Below are 22,083 nucleotides of genomic sequence, written 5' to 3' on the forward strand. Positions count from 1 at the left end.
TGGCTGGGGAATGAAAATCTAGGATAAATACACATTTCCTTATTGTAAAAACCAAAACTAAGGTGCAGGCATATAGCCACGTTGACCTTAACAATGGGATGGGCCTTATGCCCGGTGATGGGATGAGTGAGTGACGGGTGAACCAAGGAAGGTCATTCACATGGGATGCCTGAACGTGATCTCTCAGACAGGAGAACCCCTGGCCAGCAGAACCATTAACAATTGTCTGTTCCCTTCATTTGTTACAAGAAATTTGAGTCATTCCAATAAAACCAGCTGTTGGCAGAGGGAAATCTAATGTCTGACTTGTGAGGCAAAGAGAGCCAGCTGCTCCGGCCTCCGGGACGCACTGAGAACTTCCTATTTCAAGTTCCCAGCTGTCCCACGGCTTAGGAAAAGGGGATGAACCTAGCCACCCTGCCTGTAGACACATGCCCCGGCCAGTAACAGGAGTGTTCTAGATGTTATCAGCTCTGTAAATGCACCAGGGGTTGAAATTAGATACCTCAGTGTGGTTTTAGGAGCAAGAGAAGTGCCAAGTGAACCCAGGTTGGGATAACAAACGAAACGAGAGTCACGAGAGTAAAGGTCTGAAGTCCAGCTTGCAGCGGGAAGGTTTTCTGGCCTCGCTGAAATCCTACATCCAAGGCCCCCACGCCCCAGTGCCCTTGGGATCACAGCGGGGGTCCTGCGCAGGGAAGTACACGGGCACTGAGTGTTTATGGTAGAACTGCAGGCGGGAAAGGAGCTTCGAGACGATGTGGGGGTATTTTCTGGACAGGTCATGCCTTTCTTCTGGGTCCCGCTCAATGTCAAACAGCCAGAGGGTCTTGGTTGGTGGATCTGATGAGGGTATCTCAGAAACATTGTGTTGAGACGGTGGAGGGAACCAGTAACCACAGCCTAGCAAAGAAACGAAACAGGTTATGGAGGGAAAAGCACGGCAGGCAGGTTCTAATTTCCAGGAGGGGGTCTGAGGACAAGGCTGCTCTGGGCTGGGGATGTGGACACATGAAAAGATGTGGCCCATCGTGATGCTGCTGTCTGTAGGTTTGTCTCAGACTCTGACTTCTGGTGCTTTCACTAGACACGTCTCGCTGCTGCACAGCCAGGGAGGTCAGGAGTGTGTGTGCATGTGTGTGTGCGTGTGAGGGGATTTTTAGTTGTCACAAGGACTGGGGGTAGGGGTACGCCTGGCAATTAGTGGGCATGGGCCAGTGATGCCACAGTGTCTTGTGATATACATGGGACAGTCCCAAACAATGAAGAATTGTCTTGTTACAAATGCCAAGAATGTCCCCATTGTAAGTATTGCTTAATTGCCTCTCAATCTTAACCATCCCACCATGTATTTAAAATGTACTGAAAATATGTCACTTTTAGAGAATATGATCAGGGGAAGCAACCTCCTTCCCCAGCTCTGCCATCAGCTGAGGGTGTAGCTCTTGGAGATTCTCTTTGCTCACTGAATGTGCTGTGCTCGGTAGGCACACGTATCTGAAATCCATATCTTCCATGAAGCATTAGAGTAGCATTTTTCCTTATGCCCCTACTACAGTTAATTCTCAATTTTTTAAATCTTTTTTGGGGGGGCCTGGGGGGAGAGGGTGAGGACCAGTAGATGAAACCATTCCTCCTCCTTTGGCAGCCCCAGAGAGATGTTTTGCAAAAGATAGTTACTTTGTTAAAACTTTTCCTTGATGTTCTGGTGGGAAGGCCTACGTGGGCCAGGACAACAATGGAAGCTGTGTCACTGGGAACAGGCTGAGTCTTACAAGTGGGAAAAGAAAGCCCTGAATAAACGGTCATCTTCTTATGACACATATCAGGAGGGATCATGAAAGATTTGAAAGACAAGTTAACATTTCAGGTGTCTGAGCAAAGTGAGGTGAGTGGTAGGGCTTAGGAACCTTAAGGAGCCAAGCAGGAAGAGACGGCCACAGAGGTGGGAAGTGGTTAGAACAAGAGTGATAATATCCTTTCTTTCCAGAGGAATGGCCAAAGGAATATAAGCCCACGAGGGCAAGCAGACTGGAGATACCGCCCTGCCCTGTCTACCGCGGGAAGGGAAGTACGCTCAGTAAGCTAAGCATCGTACCTGGGTTGCCTGTGAGGAGTTTCCAATTTCCATGTCTAATTGCAGCATGGACAGATGTGTTAAAAGCTGAATATTCTGGAAGAGAAGAATCAACCTTTGCTGAGGCCATGCCATTCCCAGGACCTGGGAAGAAATAGTTTAGAAGAATTAGATCGCTGTCATTGGAACGTGTCGTTATAAATCAGCATTTTATGTGCTGCTTGCAGAACAGTAGCTTTTATTCAACACTGGAGTGCAAATGTGTATCTTGCCACAGAAATGAATCTTTTATTAAATGCAAACAGAAAACTATAGTTATATGTCAGTCATAAACCACCACAAATATAAAGGAAATCCCAAAGAGATTAGAAGACTAATTCATCCTTAAAATCACTATGTTCTGCCAATGTACAGCTGGCCATATGCAGAACAGTGTTTTTTACAGCAGTGTGGGTTGGCATTTTGTGTGTGTGTGTGTGTGTGTGTGTGTGTTTTGCTGCTAAATGTTTAAATTAAACGCATTTTCCCTGCATACTAATTCCTATGTAGATAGTATGATAAATTATAAAATGTACATTTCAATGGAGTCTATCTCAAGCTATGAGAGTTCAAGCATGCTATGATAAAGAGTACATTTATTTATTTATTTTATTTTTTGAGACAGAGTCTCACTCTGTTGCATGGGCTAGTGTGCTGTGACATCAGCCTAGCTCACAGCAACCTCAAACTCCTGGGCTCAAGCGATTCTCCTGCCTCAGCCTCCCGAGTAGCTGGGACTACAGGCATGTGCCACTACACGCAGCTAATTTTTCTGTTTTCTGTACAGAGGGGGTCTCATTCTTGCTCAGGCTGGTCTTGAACTCCTGAGCTCAAGAAATCCTCCCACCTGGGCCTCCCAAGAGTGCTAGGATTACAGGCGTGAGCCACCGCACCCGGCCAAACAGTAGATACATTTATTTTTAAACCACACTTATGAAATATAAAAGTGAGCAGTGTTTAACTATTTGGACAGGATAAGGATAAATTTGGTATACAAATTATTGGTTGGTATCATGGATTACATTAACTTATCATTTTGAGGTTTTATATTAATCGATCATCAGGTTTTTGAGGGAGCAATTACTAATACCTCTGGAGTTTGGAACCAAGCAAGAGGAAGAAGCCAGACGGAGCAAAAAATATTGCTTTTATTACTGACAAAATCGATTGGAGAGAACATGGCTTCAGATCTGTGGCAGAGAGAGCTTGCTCATAGCTGACCCTTGATTTAGAAGGACTTAGCCACCATCATTGATCTCGCCGGACATGCACCGGGCTCGCAGAGTGCACAGCCCAGAGCAGACCAGAGTGCTCACATACATCTCAGTGACAGGCTGGCTCAGGAACTAGATGGACAAAAGGGTCTGGGTTGAGATGCTCAGATGCTCAGTCCTCCTTTTGGACAACCCCTTCCTTTGCCTGCTCGTGGGGAGGGGTGACTAAGGCGCAGCAAGAGTTCTTCCACTCCTGTGGAAGGCACTGGTGGCTCATGAGGGCAGGCTATGGAGGTCCCTCACCTTACTCTGACTTGTGCATAGTTCAAAGCCTCAACTTGGAGTCTAGCTGAATAATATTTAATCTGGTTTAAGCCCACATTTATCTGTTACCTTTGCAAATATGGTCAGGGCAATCCTCTTGAGAGCACTTCAAAAGGTTGCTTAATTAGCAGCCCAATAAGGAATTGCCGTCATGTGCGATATGTCTATAAGAGTACAGACGCCATCACGGTGATTAACCCATCTGTCTGCCTTCCTTTTATAAAAGACTTTGAGAACACCCTCCTCCTTGCCAAAGTAGGATCTGGGCTCCTCAGGGTTTGATGCAGGGTTTGATGCAGGAAGCCCTGTCAGTGATGGAAAAGGCGGGAAGTCCCACTATTTTGACAGTCTTTTGGAAATGACCCTGTAGAGGAGACCGATCCAATAAACATCGGTGCTTTCAGAGCTTCAGTCTGAACAATCACTCAACAACACATCTTTAGCAGCAAAGAGGAGAATCGTCCTGGATCCTCGCCTCCTTTCTTGTGGCTATTTTGGCTCCCGTGGCACCCATCCAGCCGGTGCTTCTAGCGACTGAGGTGCGTGAGGATGTCTATCCCAGGAAGCGGGATACACAGACTGTGGGAAAGCCCTGAGCCCTAATGATTTCCTCCTCACAAGTCTGTATGAAGGTCACATTTTGATACAAAGAACGTTAAATAAAACAAGCATATTTTGTGAACATAAACAAAAAAAGGAAATTTATATCAGCTATACTTATATTTATATACTTTTTTTGTTAAAACAAACAGGAACATAAAATACCTAAACAATAAATAAGTCGAAGACTAAACGATGAAAGATTCTATTATCTCAATTTTATTGGCTTTCATTTTGAGAAATTAAACAAAGACAAAATTACAAAGCTTAATATAACTAACACTCTGTGAGCCATCATCCTAAATGGACTGATGTTAACATGTTGACATGTTTGCTTTTTTTTAAATAAAAGAAATTGGACAATAAAGATGAAGTCTCTTTTGTCCCGTCCTCAACCTCAGGCTCTTCCTGTGCTTCTCCAGAGCATGCTGCTATCATGACTTCAGGGCATTCTTCAGCCATATCAAAGTATGGTAGAACACACATGTGCCAAGGAATAATACATACTACTGTCTTATGCTTTAAAAATGTATGTGTGAGGCTGGGCATGGTGGCTCACGCCTGTAATCCTAGCACTCTGGAAGGCCGAGGTGGGTGGATCATTTGAGCTCAGGAGTTCGAGACCAGCCTGAGCAAGAGCGAGACCCCATCTCTACTAAAAATAGAAAGAAATTAGTATGACAACTAAATATATATATACACAGAAAAAATTAGCTGGGCATGGTGGCGCATGCCTGTAGTCCCAGCTACTTGGGAGGCTGAGGCAGTAGGATTGCTTGAGCCCATGAGTTTGAGGTTGCTGTGAGCTAGGCTGATGCCATGGCACTCTAGCCCGGGCAACAGAGTGAGACCCTGTCTCAAAAAATAAAAAAGTAAAAAAAAATGTATGCGTGTGCTGTTGGTGGGAATGCAAATTAGTATAGCCACTATGGAAAAGAGTATGGAGGTTTCTCAAAAAACCAAAAACAGAACCATCAGATGATCCAGCAATCCCACTGCTAGGTATTTACCCAAAGGAAAGGAAAGCAGTACAGCAAAGGGATACCTGCACCCCCATGTTTATGCAGCACTATTCACAATAGCCAAGATGTGGAATCAACCTAAATATCCGTCAACAGATGAATGGATAAGAAAATGTGGAATATATACACACTGCAATACTATTCATCCATAAAAAGGAATGAAATTTTGTCATTTGCAGCAACATGGATGGAACTGGAGGTCATTATCTTTAATGAAACAAGCCAGGCACAGAAAGACAAAGATTGCATGTTCTCCCTCATATGTAGAAGCTAAAAAATGTTGATTTCATAGAGGTAGAGAGTAGAATGATGGTTACAAGAGGCTGGAAAGAGTAGGGTAGGGGTGGGAAGTGAGGATGGTTAATAGGTACAAAAATCCAGTTAGATATAAGGAATAAGTTCTGTTATTTGACAGCACAGTAGGGTGACTATAGTTAACAATAATTTATTGTATATTTAAAAATAGCCAGAAGAGAAGATTTGAAATAGTCCCAACACAAAGAAATGATAATTGTTTGAGGTGATAGATATCCTAAATACCCTGATTTGATAATTACACATTGTATGCATATATCAAAATATCATGTGTACCCCATAAATATGTACAATTATGTATCAATAAAAATTAAATTAAAATGTACCTGTGTGATATGTTAGACCTAGTATGCAACTTGGTTCATCATTCACTATTGTGTGTTTAGAGCTCTGTGATTATGTATGTGCATATATTCCTTTTAATTGTTTAATATTTCATTATATAAAAATATCACATTTTATTTATCCACTCCCCTGTTGATGGGCATTCAAATTGTTTTAATGTTCTTTTTTTGGGTATCATAAACTATCCTGAAATGAATATTATTATCCATATCTCCTTGTGCAAATGTGCTAGAGTTTCTCAAGAATGTGTGTCTAGAAGCAGAACTGTTGAGTTGCAGAGTGTGCACACTTTCAACTTTACAACACATACTCTTGGCCCTCCCACTAATCATCTCCCCATTTCTCCACATCCTATATCCAATATTTTCAGACTTGAAATTTTTTGTCTATCTAAAAATTTTGAGAGAAACTTCATCTTTTTTTTTTTATTAAATTAGCAAGAACTTTCTCTGTGTCAATACAGAGGTTGCTTTAAAAAATAACACTCATGGAGAAAAGTGCACAAATCACAAGTAAACAGCTTGATGAACAGTGAACTCTCCCCTGTCAACACCGACCGGATCAAGAAACAGAACGTTACTAAGACTTCAGAAACCCACGTCAGCAGCCTTCAGTAACTAACCTCCTCTCCCCTGGTAACTGCGATCCTAACTTTGAACAGCAGAGATTATTTCTGCCTGCTTTTGAACTCAGTGTGAATGGAAAACATATAGTATGTTACTCTTTTTTCTGGCTCGTTTTGATCAATCTATTGTTTGGGAGATTCATCTATGTTGTTGGGAATCAGCCTGTTTCTAATACTTCATTCATTTTCATTGCTGGATATTATTCCATTGTATGAAAATTCCCACAACCTCTTATATTTAAATTTAAAACCCACCTGGGATTGATTTTTGCCTATGAAGTGAGGTAGGAATCAAGATTCACTTTTTCAAAATATGGCTTTCAACTAACAAACCCCACTGATTAAAAAGACTGTCCTTTTCCTACTCATCTGTAGAGATACCTTTGTCAAAAACCATATGTCCATATGGGGCACGTGTGTCTCTAGCACATCATTGTCCAGCGGAACTTTCTGCAGTGATGGAAATGGTCTGTGTATGTGCTTTCCTATGCTACAGCCACTAACCGTGTGTGGCTACTGAGCATATGAAATGTGGCTGCTGTAACTCAGGATGGAATTTTTAAGTAAATTTAATTTTAATTAATTGAAACTGCCCCATGGGGCTAGCAGCTACTGCATTGAATAGCGTAGCTGTTCAGGTCTGGAGTCTCTATTCTGTTCCACTGACCTATTTGTCCTTGTGCTAACACCACAGTCTTAATCACTGTAGATTTATAAGTTTTTCTATCTGGTAGTATATATCTCCCAACTTCTTTGTTCTTCAAGATTAATTTCATTCTTTGCCTTTTGCATTTTCAACATAAATTTTAGGATTAGCTTGTCAAGTTTCACAAAATACCAGCTAAGATATTGATTAGGATGGTATTGATTCTAGGTATCAATTTGTGAGTATTGTGTCTTAAAATATTGAGTCTTAATTAATAAATATAGTGGGTCCCAACATTTATTTAGGTTTTAAAAATTTTCTCTAAATAATGTTTTATGATTTTCTGTGTAGAGGTCTTAAACATCTTTTCTTAGGTTCACTCCCTTGATGGCTGATGTTTTTTGGTACTATTATAAATGATATTTTAAAATGTGTTTCATGTTCTAAATGGGTATTACAGATAGATAAAAATATAATTGACTTTTTAATATATTGACCTTGTATCCAAGGACTTTGCCTAAATTCATTTGTTCATTCTAATCCTTTTTTTTTTTTAGAGACAGGATCTTGCTCTGTTGCCCAGGTTGGGGTACAGTGTGGTGCAATCATAGCTCACTGCAGCCTGGAACTCCTGGGCTCAAGTGATCCTCCTACCTCAGCCTCCTGAGTAGCTGGGACTACAGGTGCACACCACCACATTCACCTAATTTTTTAATTTTTTTGTAGAGATGAGGACTTGCTATGTTGTCCAGGCTGGTCTCAAACTCCTGGCCTCATGCAATCCTGCCATCTCTGCCTCTCGAAGTACTGGTATTACAGGTGTGAGCCATCATGCTCGGCCCTATTCTTTTTATACATTGCTGGATTCACATTTTGTTTAGGATTTTTGCACCTATGCTCAAGACAGAAATTGGTCTATAATTTTCTTTCTTTTAATGTTTTTATCATGCTTTTGAATCAAGATTATATTGATCTCATAAAAGGAACTGGGAAGTGTTCCCTGTTTTACTATTTCCTGGAAGAATTTATGTAAGATGGGTGTTACTTCCTAAATATTTGGAAGCATTTATTCATGAAACCATCTAGGCCTAGAGTTTTCTTTGTGGGAAGGTTTGAAATTACTGATTTAATTTCTTTGTCAAATATAAGATTATTCAGATCTTCTATTTCTCCCTTTGACAGTTCTGGTAAATTGTATTTTATTATAAATTTGTGTAGTTCATATAACTTTTTCTTTTGTATTATCTTTTAAATGTCTGTAGCATCTGTAGTAATATTGCCTTTCATTCCTGATGTTGGCAATTCATGCTTTTTATTTTTTTCCCCATAATAAATTTTGCTAAAGGTTAATTGATTTTATTAGTTTTTTCAAACAACCAACTTTTGGCCTTGCAGATCCTTTCTGTAGTATGTTTGTTTTTATTTCATTAACTTCTTCTTTTATCTTTATTATTTTCTTCCCTTTATTTTCTTTGGGTTTTTTTGTTCTCTTTATAAGTTCTTGAACAATAGATATTCAGAATTTTTCATTCCTAATATATAAATTTATACCTAAGCATCAATTAATTTTTTTATCATACAAGCTTTAAATGTGTATTTTCATTATTCAGATAAAAAAGTTTCTGATGTCCATTGTGATTTTTTTAACTCACAATTTGAAAGTGTATTACTTAATGCCCAAACACTTGAGAATTTTCTAGTTATCATATTATTACTAATTATCAGTTTAATTACACTATGATTAGAGAACATATCTATTAATTTAAAAAAAACTTTTAATTTTAGAATTATTTTAGATTTATAGTATATAATTGAAATCCTTTGAAATGTGTTGACACTTGGTTTATGGCCGAACATATAGCCAATTGTATGATGTTCCATTCTCACTTGAAAAAAGTATGTAGCCTGAAGTTGTTGGGTCCAGTGATCTATATATCATTTAAGTCAAATTTGTTAACCATGCTGTTCACATCTTTAAAATCTTTATGGCCATTTTTGTTTGTTTGCTTGTTCTATCAATTACTGAGAGGGGTACATTAAAAATCTGTCACCATGACTGAGAATTTATTTCTCCTTTTAGTTCTGTTGTTTTTTGCTTCATACGTTCTGAGATTATATTACCAAGTGCTTACAAATTTATAGGTTATTATAACTATCTAGTTGACTGGGTTTTTTTTAATCATTTTGAAAAATCCCTCTTTAATTCTAATAATGTGTTTCCCCTTTAAGTCTACTTTGTCTGATGTATAGACACCCCAGTTGTAGCTGCCATTGTTGTTACTGTCAGTCCTTGCATAATATATTTTTTCCACCCATCTGTCAACATGGTGTGAGGCTCTTAGGCAATACAAAGAATATAAAACGGGGTGTGGTAGGCAGGATAACTGCCCCCAAAGATGTACACACCCTAATCCCCCAGAACCAAAGAATATGTTGTTTTCTGTGGCAAAAGGAACTCTGCAGATATGATTAAGGGTAAAGACTTTAAGATGTGGAGATTATCCCAGATTATCTAGGTGGGCTCAATCAAATCACATCAGTCCATAAAAGCAAGGAGTATTTCCTGACAGTGGTCAGAGAGAGATGTGGCTACAGGAGAAAGGTTAGAGGGATATAACCTTGCTGGCTTTGAAGATGGAAGAAGGGGGCCATGAGCTCAGTAATGTGGGTGACCACTAGAAGCTACAAAAGGCAAGGAAATGGGCTCTAGACTAGAGCCCCAGAAATGAATGCAGCCCTACTGACACCTTGATCTTAGCCCCCTGAGACCTGTCAGACCTGTGACCTATAGAACGGTAAGATAATACACCTGTGTCATTTTAAGTTTGTGGTAACTTGTTACAGTAGTGATAGCAGCAACAGAAAACAAATAGGGATGGAGCTTTGCCATTCAAATCTTATAAATTAATTAGGAAGATAAAAATATTACATATGAAATGGTTAAATAACAACATGAGGCAGAATATGATTAAGGTCAGACAGCAAATATCATAAAAGGTCATGGTAGGAGGAAGTTGATAAAGGCTGAGGCACAGAGGAGAAACATTAATGAAGGAAGGAGGACTTTAGGTAAGACTTAAAAATGCACCTCTTTGTTATCCACCACCATACCCACTCCTAGTGTAAAAAAATTGAGGGTATGTCCTAAGTCTGATTCTTCTCTATAACCCCAAAGATAGTCTAGCGCCATGGCACATCAGCGGTAAGCACTTGACAATGTTTACTAAGTCAACAGGTGACTAAGAATGGGATGAACAGAAGGTGAAGAAGGGAATTTTAGACTGAAGAATGAGAGAAGCAGCTCCACTGATTTACTGCATTTGAAGGACAGATGATACAACTGCTACAGAAGGGGTAGGTGAGATCCTTGGATAGATGGGGTAAAACGAATTCAAGGAGGTGCTAAATACTTTCCCTTCTAATCAATAGGGAGACACAAGAGGAATCTAAATATATATCTTTAATGATTGAATTATTTTTCCCTAACAGCTTTATTGAGACAGAGTTCACATATGATACAATTTACTCACTTAGAGTGTAAAATTCAATGGTTTTTAGTGTAGTCAGTCACAGAATTGTGCAACCATCACCATAAGATATTTTAGAACATTTTTATCACCCCAGAAAGAAACCCTGTACCATTCACAGTCATTCCTCGTTTCCTCCCTTTTCATTCAGCCCTACACAGCCCCTAACCTATTCTGTGTTTCTTTGGATTTATGTTCTGAACATTTCATATAAATAGAGTCATACAATACGTGGCCTTTTGTGTCTGGCATCTTTCACTTAGCATAATGTTTTTAAGTTTCATACATATTGTAGCATTTATCAGTACTTCATTCCTTCTTATTAATGAATAATATGCCTTTCATTGCAGTATGTTGCTGAAAATGTACATTTTCTTTATCCAATCATCAATTAATGGATACTTGTTTGTTTCTACTTTTTGTCTATTATTAAGAATGCTGGGGCCGGGCGCGGTGGCTCACGCCTGTAATCCTAGCACTCTGGGAGGCCGAGGTGGGTGGATTGTTTGAACTCAGGAGTTCAAGACCAGCCTGAGCAAGAGCAAGACCCCGTCTCTACTAAAAATAGAAAGAAATTATATGGACAGCTAAAAATATATATAGAAAAAATTAGCCGGGCATGGTGGTGCATGCCTGTAGTCCCAGCTACTCGGGAGGCTGAGGCAGAAGGATCACCTGAGCCCAGGAGTTTGAGCTTGCTGTGAGCGAGGCTGATGCCACGGCACTCTAGCCCGGGCAACAGAGGAGACTCTGTCTCAAAAAAAAAAAAAAAAAAAGAATGCTGGAATGAACATTCACATACTATTTTTGTGTGGATGTATGTTTTCGTTTCCTTTGGGTATATAATAGAAGCAGATTGCTGGGTCATATGGGAACTCTAGGTTTAACCTCTTGAGGAACTGCAGAGTATTTCAAAATGGATGAACCATGTTACATTTCCACCAGCAGTGTATGAGGTATTAGTCCACATCCTTGCCATCCCTCGATAGTGTCTGTCTTGATTAGAACCACTCTAGCCTGTGTGTAGTGGTTTCTCACATGGCTTGGATTTTTATATTCCTAATGACTAGTGAAGTTGCACTTTTTTTTATGTGTTTATTAGTCATTTGTATATCTTTGGAAAAATGTCTACTCAGATCCTTTGCCCATTTTTTAAAAAAACATTGAAGTATGATTGACAAACACTGTGTATCTTTAAGGGATACAATGTGTTATTTTGATATATGTGTACAATGTGAAATGATTCCCCCAATCAAGCTAATTAACCTATCCATCACTTCACACATTTACTTTTTTTAATTTTTGGTGAGAATACGTAATGTCTACTCTCCTAGCAAATTTCAAGTATATAATACATTAACTATAGTCACCATGGTGTGTATTAGATCTCCAGAACTCATTCATCTTATAATTGAAAGTTTGTACCTTTTGACCAACATCCTTCACATTTCCTCCCCTACTTCTCTAGCCCCTGGCAACCCACATTCTACTCCATTTTTATGAATTCAATTCTTTTAGATTCCACATATAAGTGAGATCATGCAGAATTTGTCTTTCTGGTCTTGAACTTCTGACCTCAAGCCATCCTTCCACTTTGGCCTCCCAGAGTGCTAGAATTACAGGCGTGAGCTACCGTGCCTGGCCACAGAATTTGTCTTTCTGTATCTGGCTTATTTTACTTAGCATAATGTTCTCTAGGTTTATCCATGTTGTCACAAATCCTTTGCCTATTTTTAATTGGGTTATTTGTCTTTTTAGTATTTAGTTGTACAAGTTTTTTATATATTCTAGATACAAGTCCCTTATCAGATGCAAAAGTTTTCTCCCATTCTGTGGACTGTCTTTTCATTTGCTTGATAGTGTCCTTTGAAGCACAAAATTTAATTTTAATAAATTCTAATTTGTCTAAATTTTTTTGTTGTTGCTGGTGCTTTTGGTGCCATATCTAAGAAACCATTGCCCAATCCAAGGTCACAAAGATTTACATCTATGTTTTCTTTTAAGAGTTCATAGTTTTAGCTCTTATGTTTAGGTCTTTAATGCAATTTGAATTTTTTTAATATATGGTAAGAGGTAGGAGTCCAAATTCACTCTTTTGTATGTGGATATCCCAGTTGTTGTAGCACCATTTGTTGAAGAGGCTATTCTCTCCCTATTTAATTGTCTTGGTATACTTGTCAAAAACCAATTCACCATAAACATGAGGGCTTACTTCTAGACTCTCAATTCTATTCCATTGATCTATATGTCTATTCTTATGCCAGTACCACACTATCTCGACTACTGGAGCTCAGTAGTAAGTTCATAAATCAGAAAGTTTGAGTCCTTCAACTTTTGTTTTTTTCCCAAGATTGAGTTGGTTACTCTGGTGCTTTCATTATTAACTTGACAGTGAGTTGGACAGACTGTCAGGACCCTCCGGAGATAGGAGGCAGAGATTTCTTAGAATATTAACAAACTTTAGAATTTCTCTGAGAGAGCTAGAGTAGATCTAAATTACAGAAATACTTGTTGATTAACAACTGTATATGGTAATAAAACATTGTGTTCTGAAATTTTATGACATGAAGTCATGAGCAAAGAGACATCTAAGAGAAGTTTAGCCAGTAAAATCCAAGATATTTGGTGACAAAAGATTAGAAAAGATAAAATTCCAAGGTTTTAAGTTTGGTGAGAATATTGTTGATATTGGCAGAATAGAGATGTCGGGGCAGGAAATAGTGGGGAGAATATGATTCTGGAATTAGATATACTGATTTTGAGGAATTAATTTGAGCACAAGGTAGAAATATCCACTACATCCTGGAGCTACAGGACTGGCCCCCGCATGAGAGCCTGAAGCACACACTGACTGAGCATCACCTACAACGCAGTGATCACTGAACCCTGGAAATGGACCAGTTGTCGAGAGAGGGAGGCAAGAGGAAAACAGAAGCCCAGAAACAGAGTACTGAGGGCCAAAGAAAAACTTAGCAAATGAAACAGAGAAGAAAATACTATGAGGAATAAAACCAGTTAAACAGGATATCACAGAAGCCAAGAGAGCAGAGGTTTCATACTATAAGTCAAAAGCGTCAAATATTCCATGTATCAGCTTGATAGATGAGAAAAAGGCATTGGATTTGTTAACATTTGGGCAAAAACAAGGGAGTTAAGAGAAAAGCACAAACAATCAAATATTTCTCTTTTCTTTCTGAGCTGAAAGCTACCTCTGGGATAATAACGCTTCTGGCCAGACAGAAATACTCAATTATAGGATGAATTAGCCATGTGTATTGACTTGGGATGTGAAAAAGGAAATCAGCAGAAAATTTTAAGGCAAACAAAGAAAATCTCTATCTTGTATAATATGTAGTAAACTTACAGAGCAACTCCTAGAAATCGGAAGGAGTTCAAGTTACCAGAAGAGGGCCAGCGGTTTCAGTGGAGAATTGTGTTCTCCAGACCTGAAGTGGGTTCTAACAACACCTCAGGAGTTGTCTTGAGATGGGATTGTGAGTTACTGGGTAGGGGTCCAGATTCCCAATCTCCATTTCAACAGAGTGTTCAACTCTTAAGGAAGAATCTGTAGTATCTGCTAAATATATTGTACTTCTCTATATTTTCGTTTGAAGAAAGGGTCTGTGGCTAAAGTATAGTTTGAAAGACACTAATTAGTGGAGGCAATGGGCTCACCAAACGGGGAAGGGACTGAGGGATGCCCGGAAACACTTCTGATCTTCAGGAAAGGCAGCCCTGTCTCTTGACTGTACAGGGCATTCTCCTGACTCTTAGGAAATGACTGTCTGATAGTCTATGACTGTACTTTTATAAAATGCATTATTTTTCCTAACTATGTAATTTATATCTTTATTATTTACATGTTGGAAAATATAGAAAAATATGAACAGGAAAATTAAAATTACCTGTACATTTATTTAGTTGCTGTTACTATTTTGGTGTATAACCTTTGAGACTTAACTATATAATGCTTTAACAAAATAAACATGTTAGCTGACATGTTTAGCTGAAGAAGAAAGTTCACAGAAGACAGAAAGTTTTCATGCCCAGAGAAAAGAATATGTGTATGTGGATCAGCAAGAAATTAGTAGAGAACCTTATAATTCATCCAAAGTGTGAAAGCAACCAAGAACCAGTTTGGTTTCTGAGAAGGGAAATGACCAAGGAAGGCAATTCCTAACTACACCTGCAGGGCAGATTGGAGAGACAGAAAGGAGCCCATGAAGTCGTCCAGGAGGCTACTGTAGTATCCTGGATACAGAAGGTGAGGGCAGGCTGCAGCTGACAGCATGGTGGAAAAGGGTGAATTCAAGAAGGACTGAATTTGAAGTGTAAGGCTTTCAGGGGTGGTAGACATAGGGAGAAATAATAATTTAAAAAAAATAGTGATAGAAACTACCATTTATCAGACATAACATACACTGGGCAGTTTAAGTGCTTTGAGTCTAATTTAACCCTTATGAAAGTCCTATGGATGAGGAAACCGAGGCACAAAGAGGTTTAGAAACATAGCACCATTTTGGCATTGGCTTTAATGTAATGAATGTGTTTGTAACAGTCAGAGCTTTCGGAAGGCAGGAGAGATGGCTTTCCCAGGGAGGGTGATTTTCTGGCATTAGAGGTATGTAAGTGAGGGCTGGGGCAGGGTGGTGAAAGACTCGATGGTCTGGGTCTCTCACTCTCTGACATGCTGCTCAAGCAGAATGAGCTGGGCACAGCTGGAAAATGGGGCTTAGGAAGACTTACCACTGAGACCCTGAAGACAGGCAGTAGTGGAAATGGTTACAAGGATGGGAGGGAAGGGCTGAGTGATTGAAGTTCTGCCACACCTTCTCCCAGAAGGCCATGGTGCACAGCAGCACAGAGCATGCGCTTTGGGGGCCACACAGCTTGGGTTCCAGTCTCAGCTCTATCGCCCACTGGCTATGTGACCTTGGTGTTAGCTGACCTCCCTAGGCCTCAGTTTCCCCATCTGTAAACTGAGGATAATAGTATCTACTTCACAGAATTGTTGTATGAAAGTGTTTAGTACTAAGTGTATCATATAGAAAGTGGGCAGTAGATGTTATTACCACCTGTGCCATCTTTGGCAACTTTCTAAACTTTCCATGCCTCAGTTTACTATCTATAAAATTAGTATAACAATAGCAAGTGAGGCCAGGCACAGTGGCTCATACCTGTAATCCTAACATTTTGGAAGGCTGAGGTGGAATGATCACTTGAGTCCAGGAGTTCAAGACCATCCTGAGCAAGAGTGAGACCTCATCTCTACAAAAAATTTAAAAAATAAATTAGCTGGGTGTGGTAGCTCACTCCTGTAGTCCCAGCTACTCTGGAGGCTGAGGCAGGAGGATCACGTGAGCCCAGGAGTTTGAGGTTGCTGTGAACTGTGACGCCACGGCACTCTAGCCTGGGCAATAGAGGAAGTCCCTGTCTCAAAAAACAAAAACAAAAACCAAAGAAATAACAATAGCAAGTGAGATAAGGCATATACAGCACTTAGCACAGTATCTAGTATATTGTAAGACTTTTGTGAACATTAAAAGATAGTAACAGCTGATACTTAACAAGCACTTACTGCATGCTTATAAGCATAAAACACTGTTCTAAGTGTTTCATGTTTAATGCTTGCAATAGCTCTATGAAACAGGTAATAATGTCTGTCAATAACTATCACTGAATGCTATTATCAGTATAATATAGTTTTTTTAACATGCCATTATTATATCAGAAAAACCAAACCAAAACAAACAAAAAACCCCAACAAAACAAAACAACCAAACCCTCTTCTCTCTGCCCTGAATTTAGAGAGGACCTGTGTTTGCTCCCCAATTCATGTTCCAGAATTTGAAGAGTGTTAAGGTAAAAAAAAGTATTTATGGGTGTAAGCTATAATTTACCACTTGTAGGGTTTAGTCCCTTTTCTGCCCCATTTGGCCTGCCATTCATTTCTACTGAGCTCTTTGGTTTTGATTATTTTTATAATTTACAAAGATCAGTTTAAAATTTCACTCTCCTGCTAGTGACCCCTCTGGTTTTTCCAGGGGGATGCCATCTCCATGCTCAATGATGCATGCGTATTTACCTACAGCAAAACTTATCACGTGGGCTAAGTGGGGAACAAACCCCAGCTTTTCCAGAAATTTGGTTCTCAAGTTTTCTAATGTGGAATCCTGCCAGGTATGTTTTTAATAAGCAGGTAAGATTTAGGTTCAATTAGCAGCAACTACCTTTGACTTTCGTGTTGAAGTTAAAAATTCTTAAAAGTTGCTTCTTTATTTATCATGTAAATCAAATGTCTCTTAAAGTTTATTTACATCAAAGTTTAACTTACATTACACATTTGATTGGCTGACCATTTCTTCATGGCTCAATCTAATAAAAGTTCAAAGGATCCCAAACTCGAAGGGAAGTTCAGGTCACTAAGGTCCACACTGTGGCCGCTGGTCGGAGGCCCACTGTCCAGAGCCCGGGTGTCCCCTTCCCAGATCACAGCACATCCCAGCTGCATCTGGACAGATGCGCTCTGCACATGTGGAGCAAATCTCCAGTCTGCCCATGGTTTTACATGTCCCTGTAACTGCGGGCTTGGGCCTACGCTGCTCGGTCATCTAGCTGTGTGGTAAGGACTTACATATCCAGATGTGAATGTACGCATTGCTGTCTTGATTCTTGTTTTTAAAAATCATGAAGACCTAAAAATAGACATTTTTCTCTAAAAATAGTTCCCTAAAAAACACGGACTGAAGCCCCCACACTCTGAGCTGATGCTTTACTGAAACTCTTTGCTTAATTCTTGAAGGTGCAAAAAGCCTAGAGCAGCCATACTCAGGGCCCGCCCAGCTTGCAAGCTGGGATGTACAGAGAACTGTTAGGAACGTAGCAGCAGTACGCCCTATGCCGTTACGCTCCAGTTCTGAAAGTGAACTTGGAGAAATCACTGTGTTTCAGTAGCCTTTAGAACGATCTCTTTTTGCTATCTCATTAAGTCTTTTAACCACTTTGAGTTTCTGTTTCCTTGCATGCAAATTGAGGGTAGAAATATTGCCTACCTCACAGGATGAGTGTGAGGAGGAAATAAATCCTATGTGTGGTGAAATAAAATTCTGTGCACCAAAACTACAAAGATGCCAACTACAGGTCTCTTGCATTCCCATAGCAGTTGTCACAGGACTGGACACATAGGCAAAACCAATTGGTCAAGTGAAAGAAATCATTTCAATTTAAGTTTACCCTGTGGCCTTTGACTGACAGCCATCAAAGCCAAGGTGTGACCAACTGCCTGACCCTCTTATGATTGTGAGATCTCAACCAGCTGTCCAGGGAACAGGTATTGTTAGAAAATTATGGGACCGGAATATGGCAACACTACCTAAATTCTATATGCTAAACCAGGGGTCTGGCCAAAATTGTGAAAAACAGGGATTCCCAGTTCTGGTTCTAGCTTGGGGTCACTGGTCCCGAAGTCCCTTTAGCACTTAACTCTGCTCCCTCAGTCCAGCCCAGCTCAGCCCTGGCCTCCTGGCTGGTCCAGCCTAACCCAACGTGGGCTGCCTGGCCTCTTGCCACCTTCAGTGACCTGAAATTACCATCTTCAGTGGCATTGATTCTGCTTGTGATGGTCTTTGCACAGCTACTGCCCTGGGCCAGTCCCACAGAGGACTTCCTGCCTCACCAGGCAGCCCAGCCCCCTGCGTGGTCAGCCAGAGGATTTGAAAGTTCTCAAATGCACCTTCTGTTTCCATTCTGCCTGCAGTGGGGACTTAGGAGACGTTTAGTCCCCACTCCTTAGAAGATAAAGCCCTTTTTCCCACCTCCATGTTTAGCCTACCCATCGTAGGGACAAGGAGGAGTAGGCAGTTTCTACTCCAATCAGCACTTCTATGTAAATCAAATGTCTATGAGCACAAATGTCCTCGGTTGGTTAGTAAAGTTCAGAACCAAAGAAACAAAGAGAAATGTCTTCCTGATGGCTTGGGAATCAGTCTGGAAAGGAAGAGGAAGGAGAGAGCAGAGAGCTGGTAAGTGTATGGAGCATGTGGCCATGGTCCCCCCAGAAGTAGAGATTCATTTACTCAGTCAACAAATACTCCTCAAGCTAGTCCTAGTAGTGGGGCACACAGCCAGGTGGGGGAAGACGAGTAGACAAGCAGTAAAGATAGATTATGATGGGTGTTGTGACCGGGGACAGGGGCTCGAGGAGCTCAAGGTGGAGACCTTGACTAGTCCAGGGAAAGGGAAGACATCCCTGAAAATATGATGTCTAAGATGAAACTGGAAGGCCGAGTAGGCATTAGAAAGATTTTTGCAATTTTTCTGGGGGGTGGGGGGACAGGTGTAAAGTGGAAAAGTGACCTGGGCAGAGGCACAGAGTGATGTGGTAGGTTCTGTAGTGTCCATATATTTAGACACCAGAAATTCTCAAGTTATATAGTTTCTGCGGCAACTTTAACTTTAGCATAAAAATTTCTTTAGGCTTTTTGAATTATCTAACCGCAGTGCTGGAATCAATCTCATCCCATGAGATTTTGTTTGTCAGGCCCACTGTAGGCTATAGGTGCTGTATTGGAGTCTAAATTTGCTTGCCATTAGTTTCATGGACCAGTTTCTCATTCCTGGTCTTATAGCCCTGTTTAAAACCAAAACCAAAACCAAAACCCACTAATATTCTTGGCTCAAAAGGGCAACTCTAATTAATTTATCATTTTAGAACAAAATAGAACAGACTCGACAGTCTTCAATCTCAATCGCACAAACACAAAGCAAAATAAAAACATTAAGTGTTCACTGAGGCCACTTTACTAACGCTGAGTAAAGAGAGGAGCGTGCAGAAGCGAGAGCAGGTGTAACCTGTCCTGGTCTTATGCCAGAAACAAGAGCCAGAGGAATCTAATACAAGGAAAAGAAGAGAGGAACAATAAAGGAATCAAAAAGAAAATAGAAAAGAAAGAGGAGGGGTGGGGCAGGGGAGAAAAGAAAAGGGAAAGACGGTGGAGGGGGCAGAGGAGGAGGAGGAGGGAGAATATTTTATCAGCCAGGATATTCAGGGAGTATTTTCAAGCCAACTTTTACTTTTTACCTGTATTTATCTGCCTCCTACTTGTCAGACTTTTCCAAAATTAGGTGAGGTCAGTGCGGTTAGGGACATACAGTGAAGCTCAGAGTAACTGGGGTTCAAGCATCATTTCATGCCTGTCTATAACAGGCACTTAATAACCACGTATTGAGTTGTTTTTCAGTTATCCAAGCTGCCCCACCACTTTTACCAGAGCTAATTATGGCAATATTAGCAGTGAGACTGAGATCTCTGGCTGTGGGGCCAGACTGCCCCGGCCAGCCCCACTGCTTCATAGCCCGGTAACCATGGGCGTTTGACTCAGCCTCTGTTTTCTCACTGATAAAATGAGTAACTACCTTAGATGTTTTTGGGAGAGTTAAATGAGATAGTACATTGAAAGCCCTGAACAGCGTCCCTGGCACATAGTACGCTCTCAATAAATGTTAACTAGTATTATTTTAATTAAATATAGTAGTTGTTGAAATTACACAGTTTAGTTAAGGCAATGGTTTTCAAACTTTTTAAGTGGCAAAAATATTCCCTCCAAATAAATCCTATGCAGCCACCCATCATATATAAACACCTAAAGGCAGAGCTGTCCGACGTCCACCCAGGTTCTCCTTTGGCAGAGGACCCTTCCAGCTCCACGGAGCCCAGGTGGAAGCCATGGCACGGGGCACTCTGCTGCGGGCCCCCGTGAGGACACAGGTGCACATGGGCGGTGAGGGGGCCTGGGAGGCAGGGCCAGCATGGGCGGTGGGGGTGCTGGTTTGTAGGTCTGGGTCACAGTGGGCACCGCCTCCCCTTGGGGCCCCTGCAGCCCTGCCTGTGTGTACCAGTAGAATAGGGAGGCCTGACCGCCATTAACATTCCCCTCATTTCTGAACTTAAACCTGATTGCTGTAAGTTCTCTGTTACACTCACACTACTTATTTAGGATCTTGTCTGTCCTTGGTGAAATCCTCACGACACGAAACAGGACTGTCAGGAAAAATATGCCAGACTTGAAGCTAATCATAAAAACGTGAGGAGGAAAATTACAGATGTTATTTATTAGCTACAAGGGAAAAATCAAAATGCTCATGATTTTTATATATGCACTCCACATGACGTATTTCAAATGAATCTAAGTTTATGATTTTCAGTTTACAAAGTCAATGTCTCTGACACCTACTCACCAAGTCCACGTTTGATATTTTAAAAGTCCTAGTGAAAAAAGAGCTTTGATGTGGCTTGCTCAGCCTAGACGTAGTTCAAATGTTAATCATTATTGAATTGTGCATAATAAGTATTCAGAGAATGTGCTGGTGTTACAGGGAATTTCAACAGTTGGCTAATGTCTAACATTGGCCAGGAGTGTCAACTGAGCAGCATAAACTAAAACAACAGAAACCAACCACTCAATGAATCCTCAAATCATGACCATCCTAGTAAATTAAGCCATCTATATCTGAAATGGGTTCATGAGAGAACTTCTCATGCTTTGGTGTAAATTAAATCTTGAATAAATAACTTATATTATTAATTTAGTTATTAAACAAATATCTATTTTGCTGATCACCCTATGTACTAGATACTAAATCTTCAAAATGACTAAGCCACAGTCCAGCAGGTAATAATAAAATAATTTCATTCAAATACCATAAATTCTAAAATGGTGGAATAAACATTTGTTGCCCGAATGAATAAAATGCACAAGGTGCTAGGAGATTCCAAAGGAGATACTAATTCCCCAGGAGGATGCTGGAAGGTGACGCTTGTGAGCTGGGCCCTAAGGACGGATGGGAGTGGCAGGTAAAGAAAGTGTGACAAAGATGATCCAGGCAGAAGGAGGGTCTCTTTTCTTGAAATCTTCTCCCTAAGGTGTCTTCCTCCTTTTTAGTCTGAGTGAGGAAACGCATGCAAAGCATGTGCCTGGCACAGAGAAAATGTTCTTCAGGGCTAGTTTTCATCTCTAGCTGACATTCTTTTCAGCCTCCTTTGCTGACGCTTTTTTCTCTGTTCACCTCCTCAGTGTTTCCCCAGCTCCCATGCTCAGCATTCCCCTGGGTATTCTAGACTCTAAATCTAATCTCTGACTTGGACTGTTCTGTCTGTCCAACCCAGGTCCCTCTAGCCCAGGCGAACCCACCCAGGACTCCCTCCGAGCATGGCCCCTGTGATCAGTGCTCCACTCCTGCATGTGCAGACAGGGAATTTGACGTCCCTCTCCTGTTTCTGGCCTTGGCCCTCCAAACAGATTCAACCTCTTCAGCTTAAGCCTCCCCCTCCTCCATGGATGACAGTTTATG

The 22,083-nt window shown here is 40.6% G+C and overlaps 1 protein-coding gene across 1 annotated transcript in view; it reads right to left on the reverse strand.

Moving 5' to 3' along the window:
- Positions 1-583: 583 nt before the first annotated feature.
- Positions 584-22,083, reverse strand: part of ARSB (arylsulfatase B) — a 156,832-nt gene continuing 135,332 nt past the window's right edge. The window contains exons 7-8 of the mRNA XM_045566179.1: positions 2,099-2,221; positions 584-903 (exon numbers count right to left, since the gene is read on the reverse strand). Coding sequence (XP_045422135.1) covers positions 638-903; positions 2,099-2,221 — 389 coding nt within the window. The 3' untranslated portion in view covers positions 584-637. The remainder of the gene's footprint in view (positions 904-2,098; positions 2,222-22,083) is intronic.

This window comes from Lemur catta, chromosome 12 (assembly GCF_020740605.2).
Source record: "Lemur catta isolate mLemCat1 chromosome 12, mLemCat1.pri, whole genome shotgun sequence".
In the NCBI taxonomy this organism is placed as follows: domain Eukaryota; kingdom Metazoa; phylum Chordata; class Mammalia; order Primates; family Lemuridae; genus Lemur; species Lemur catta.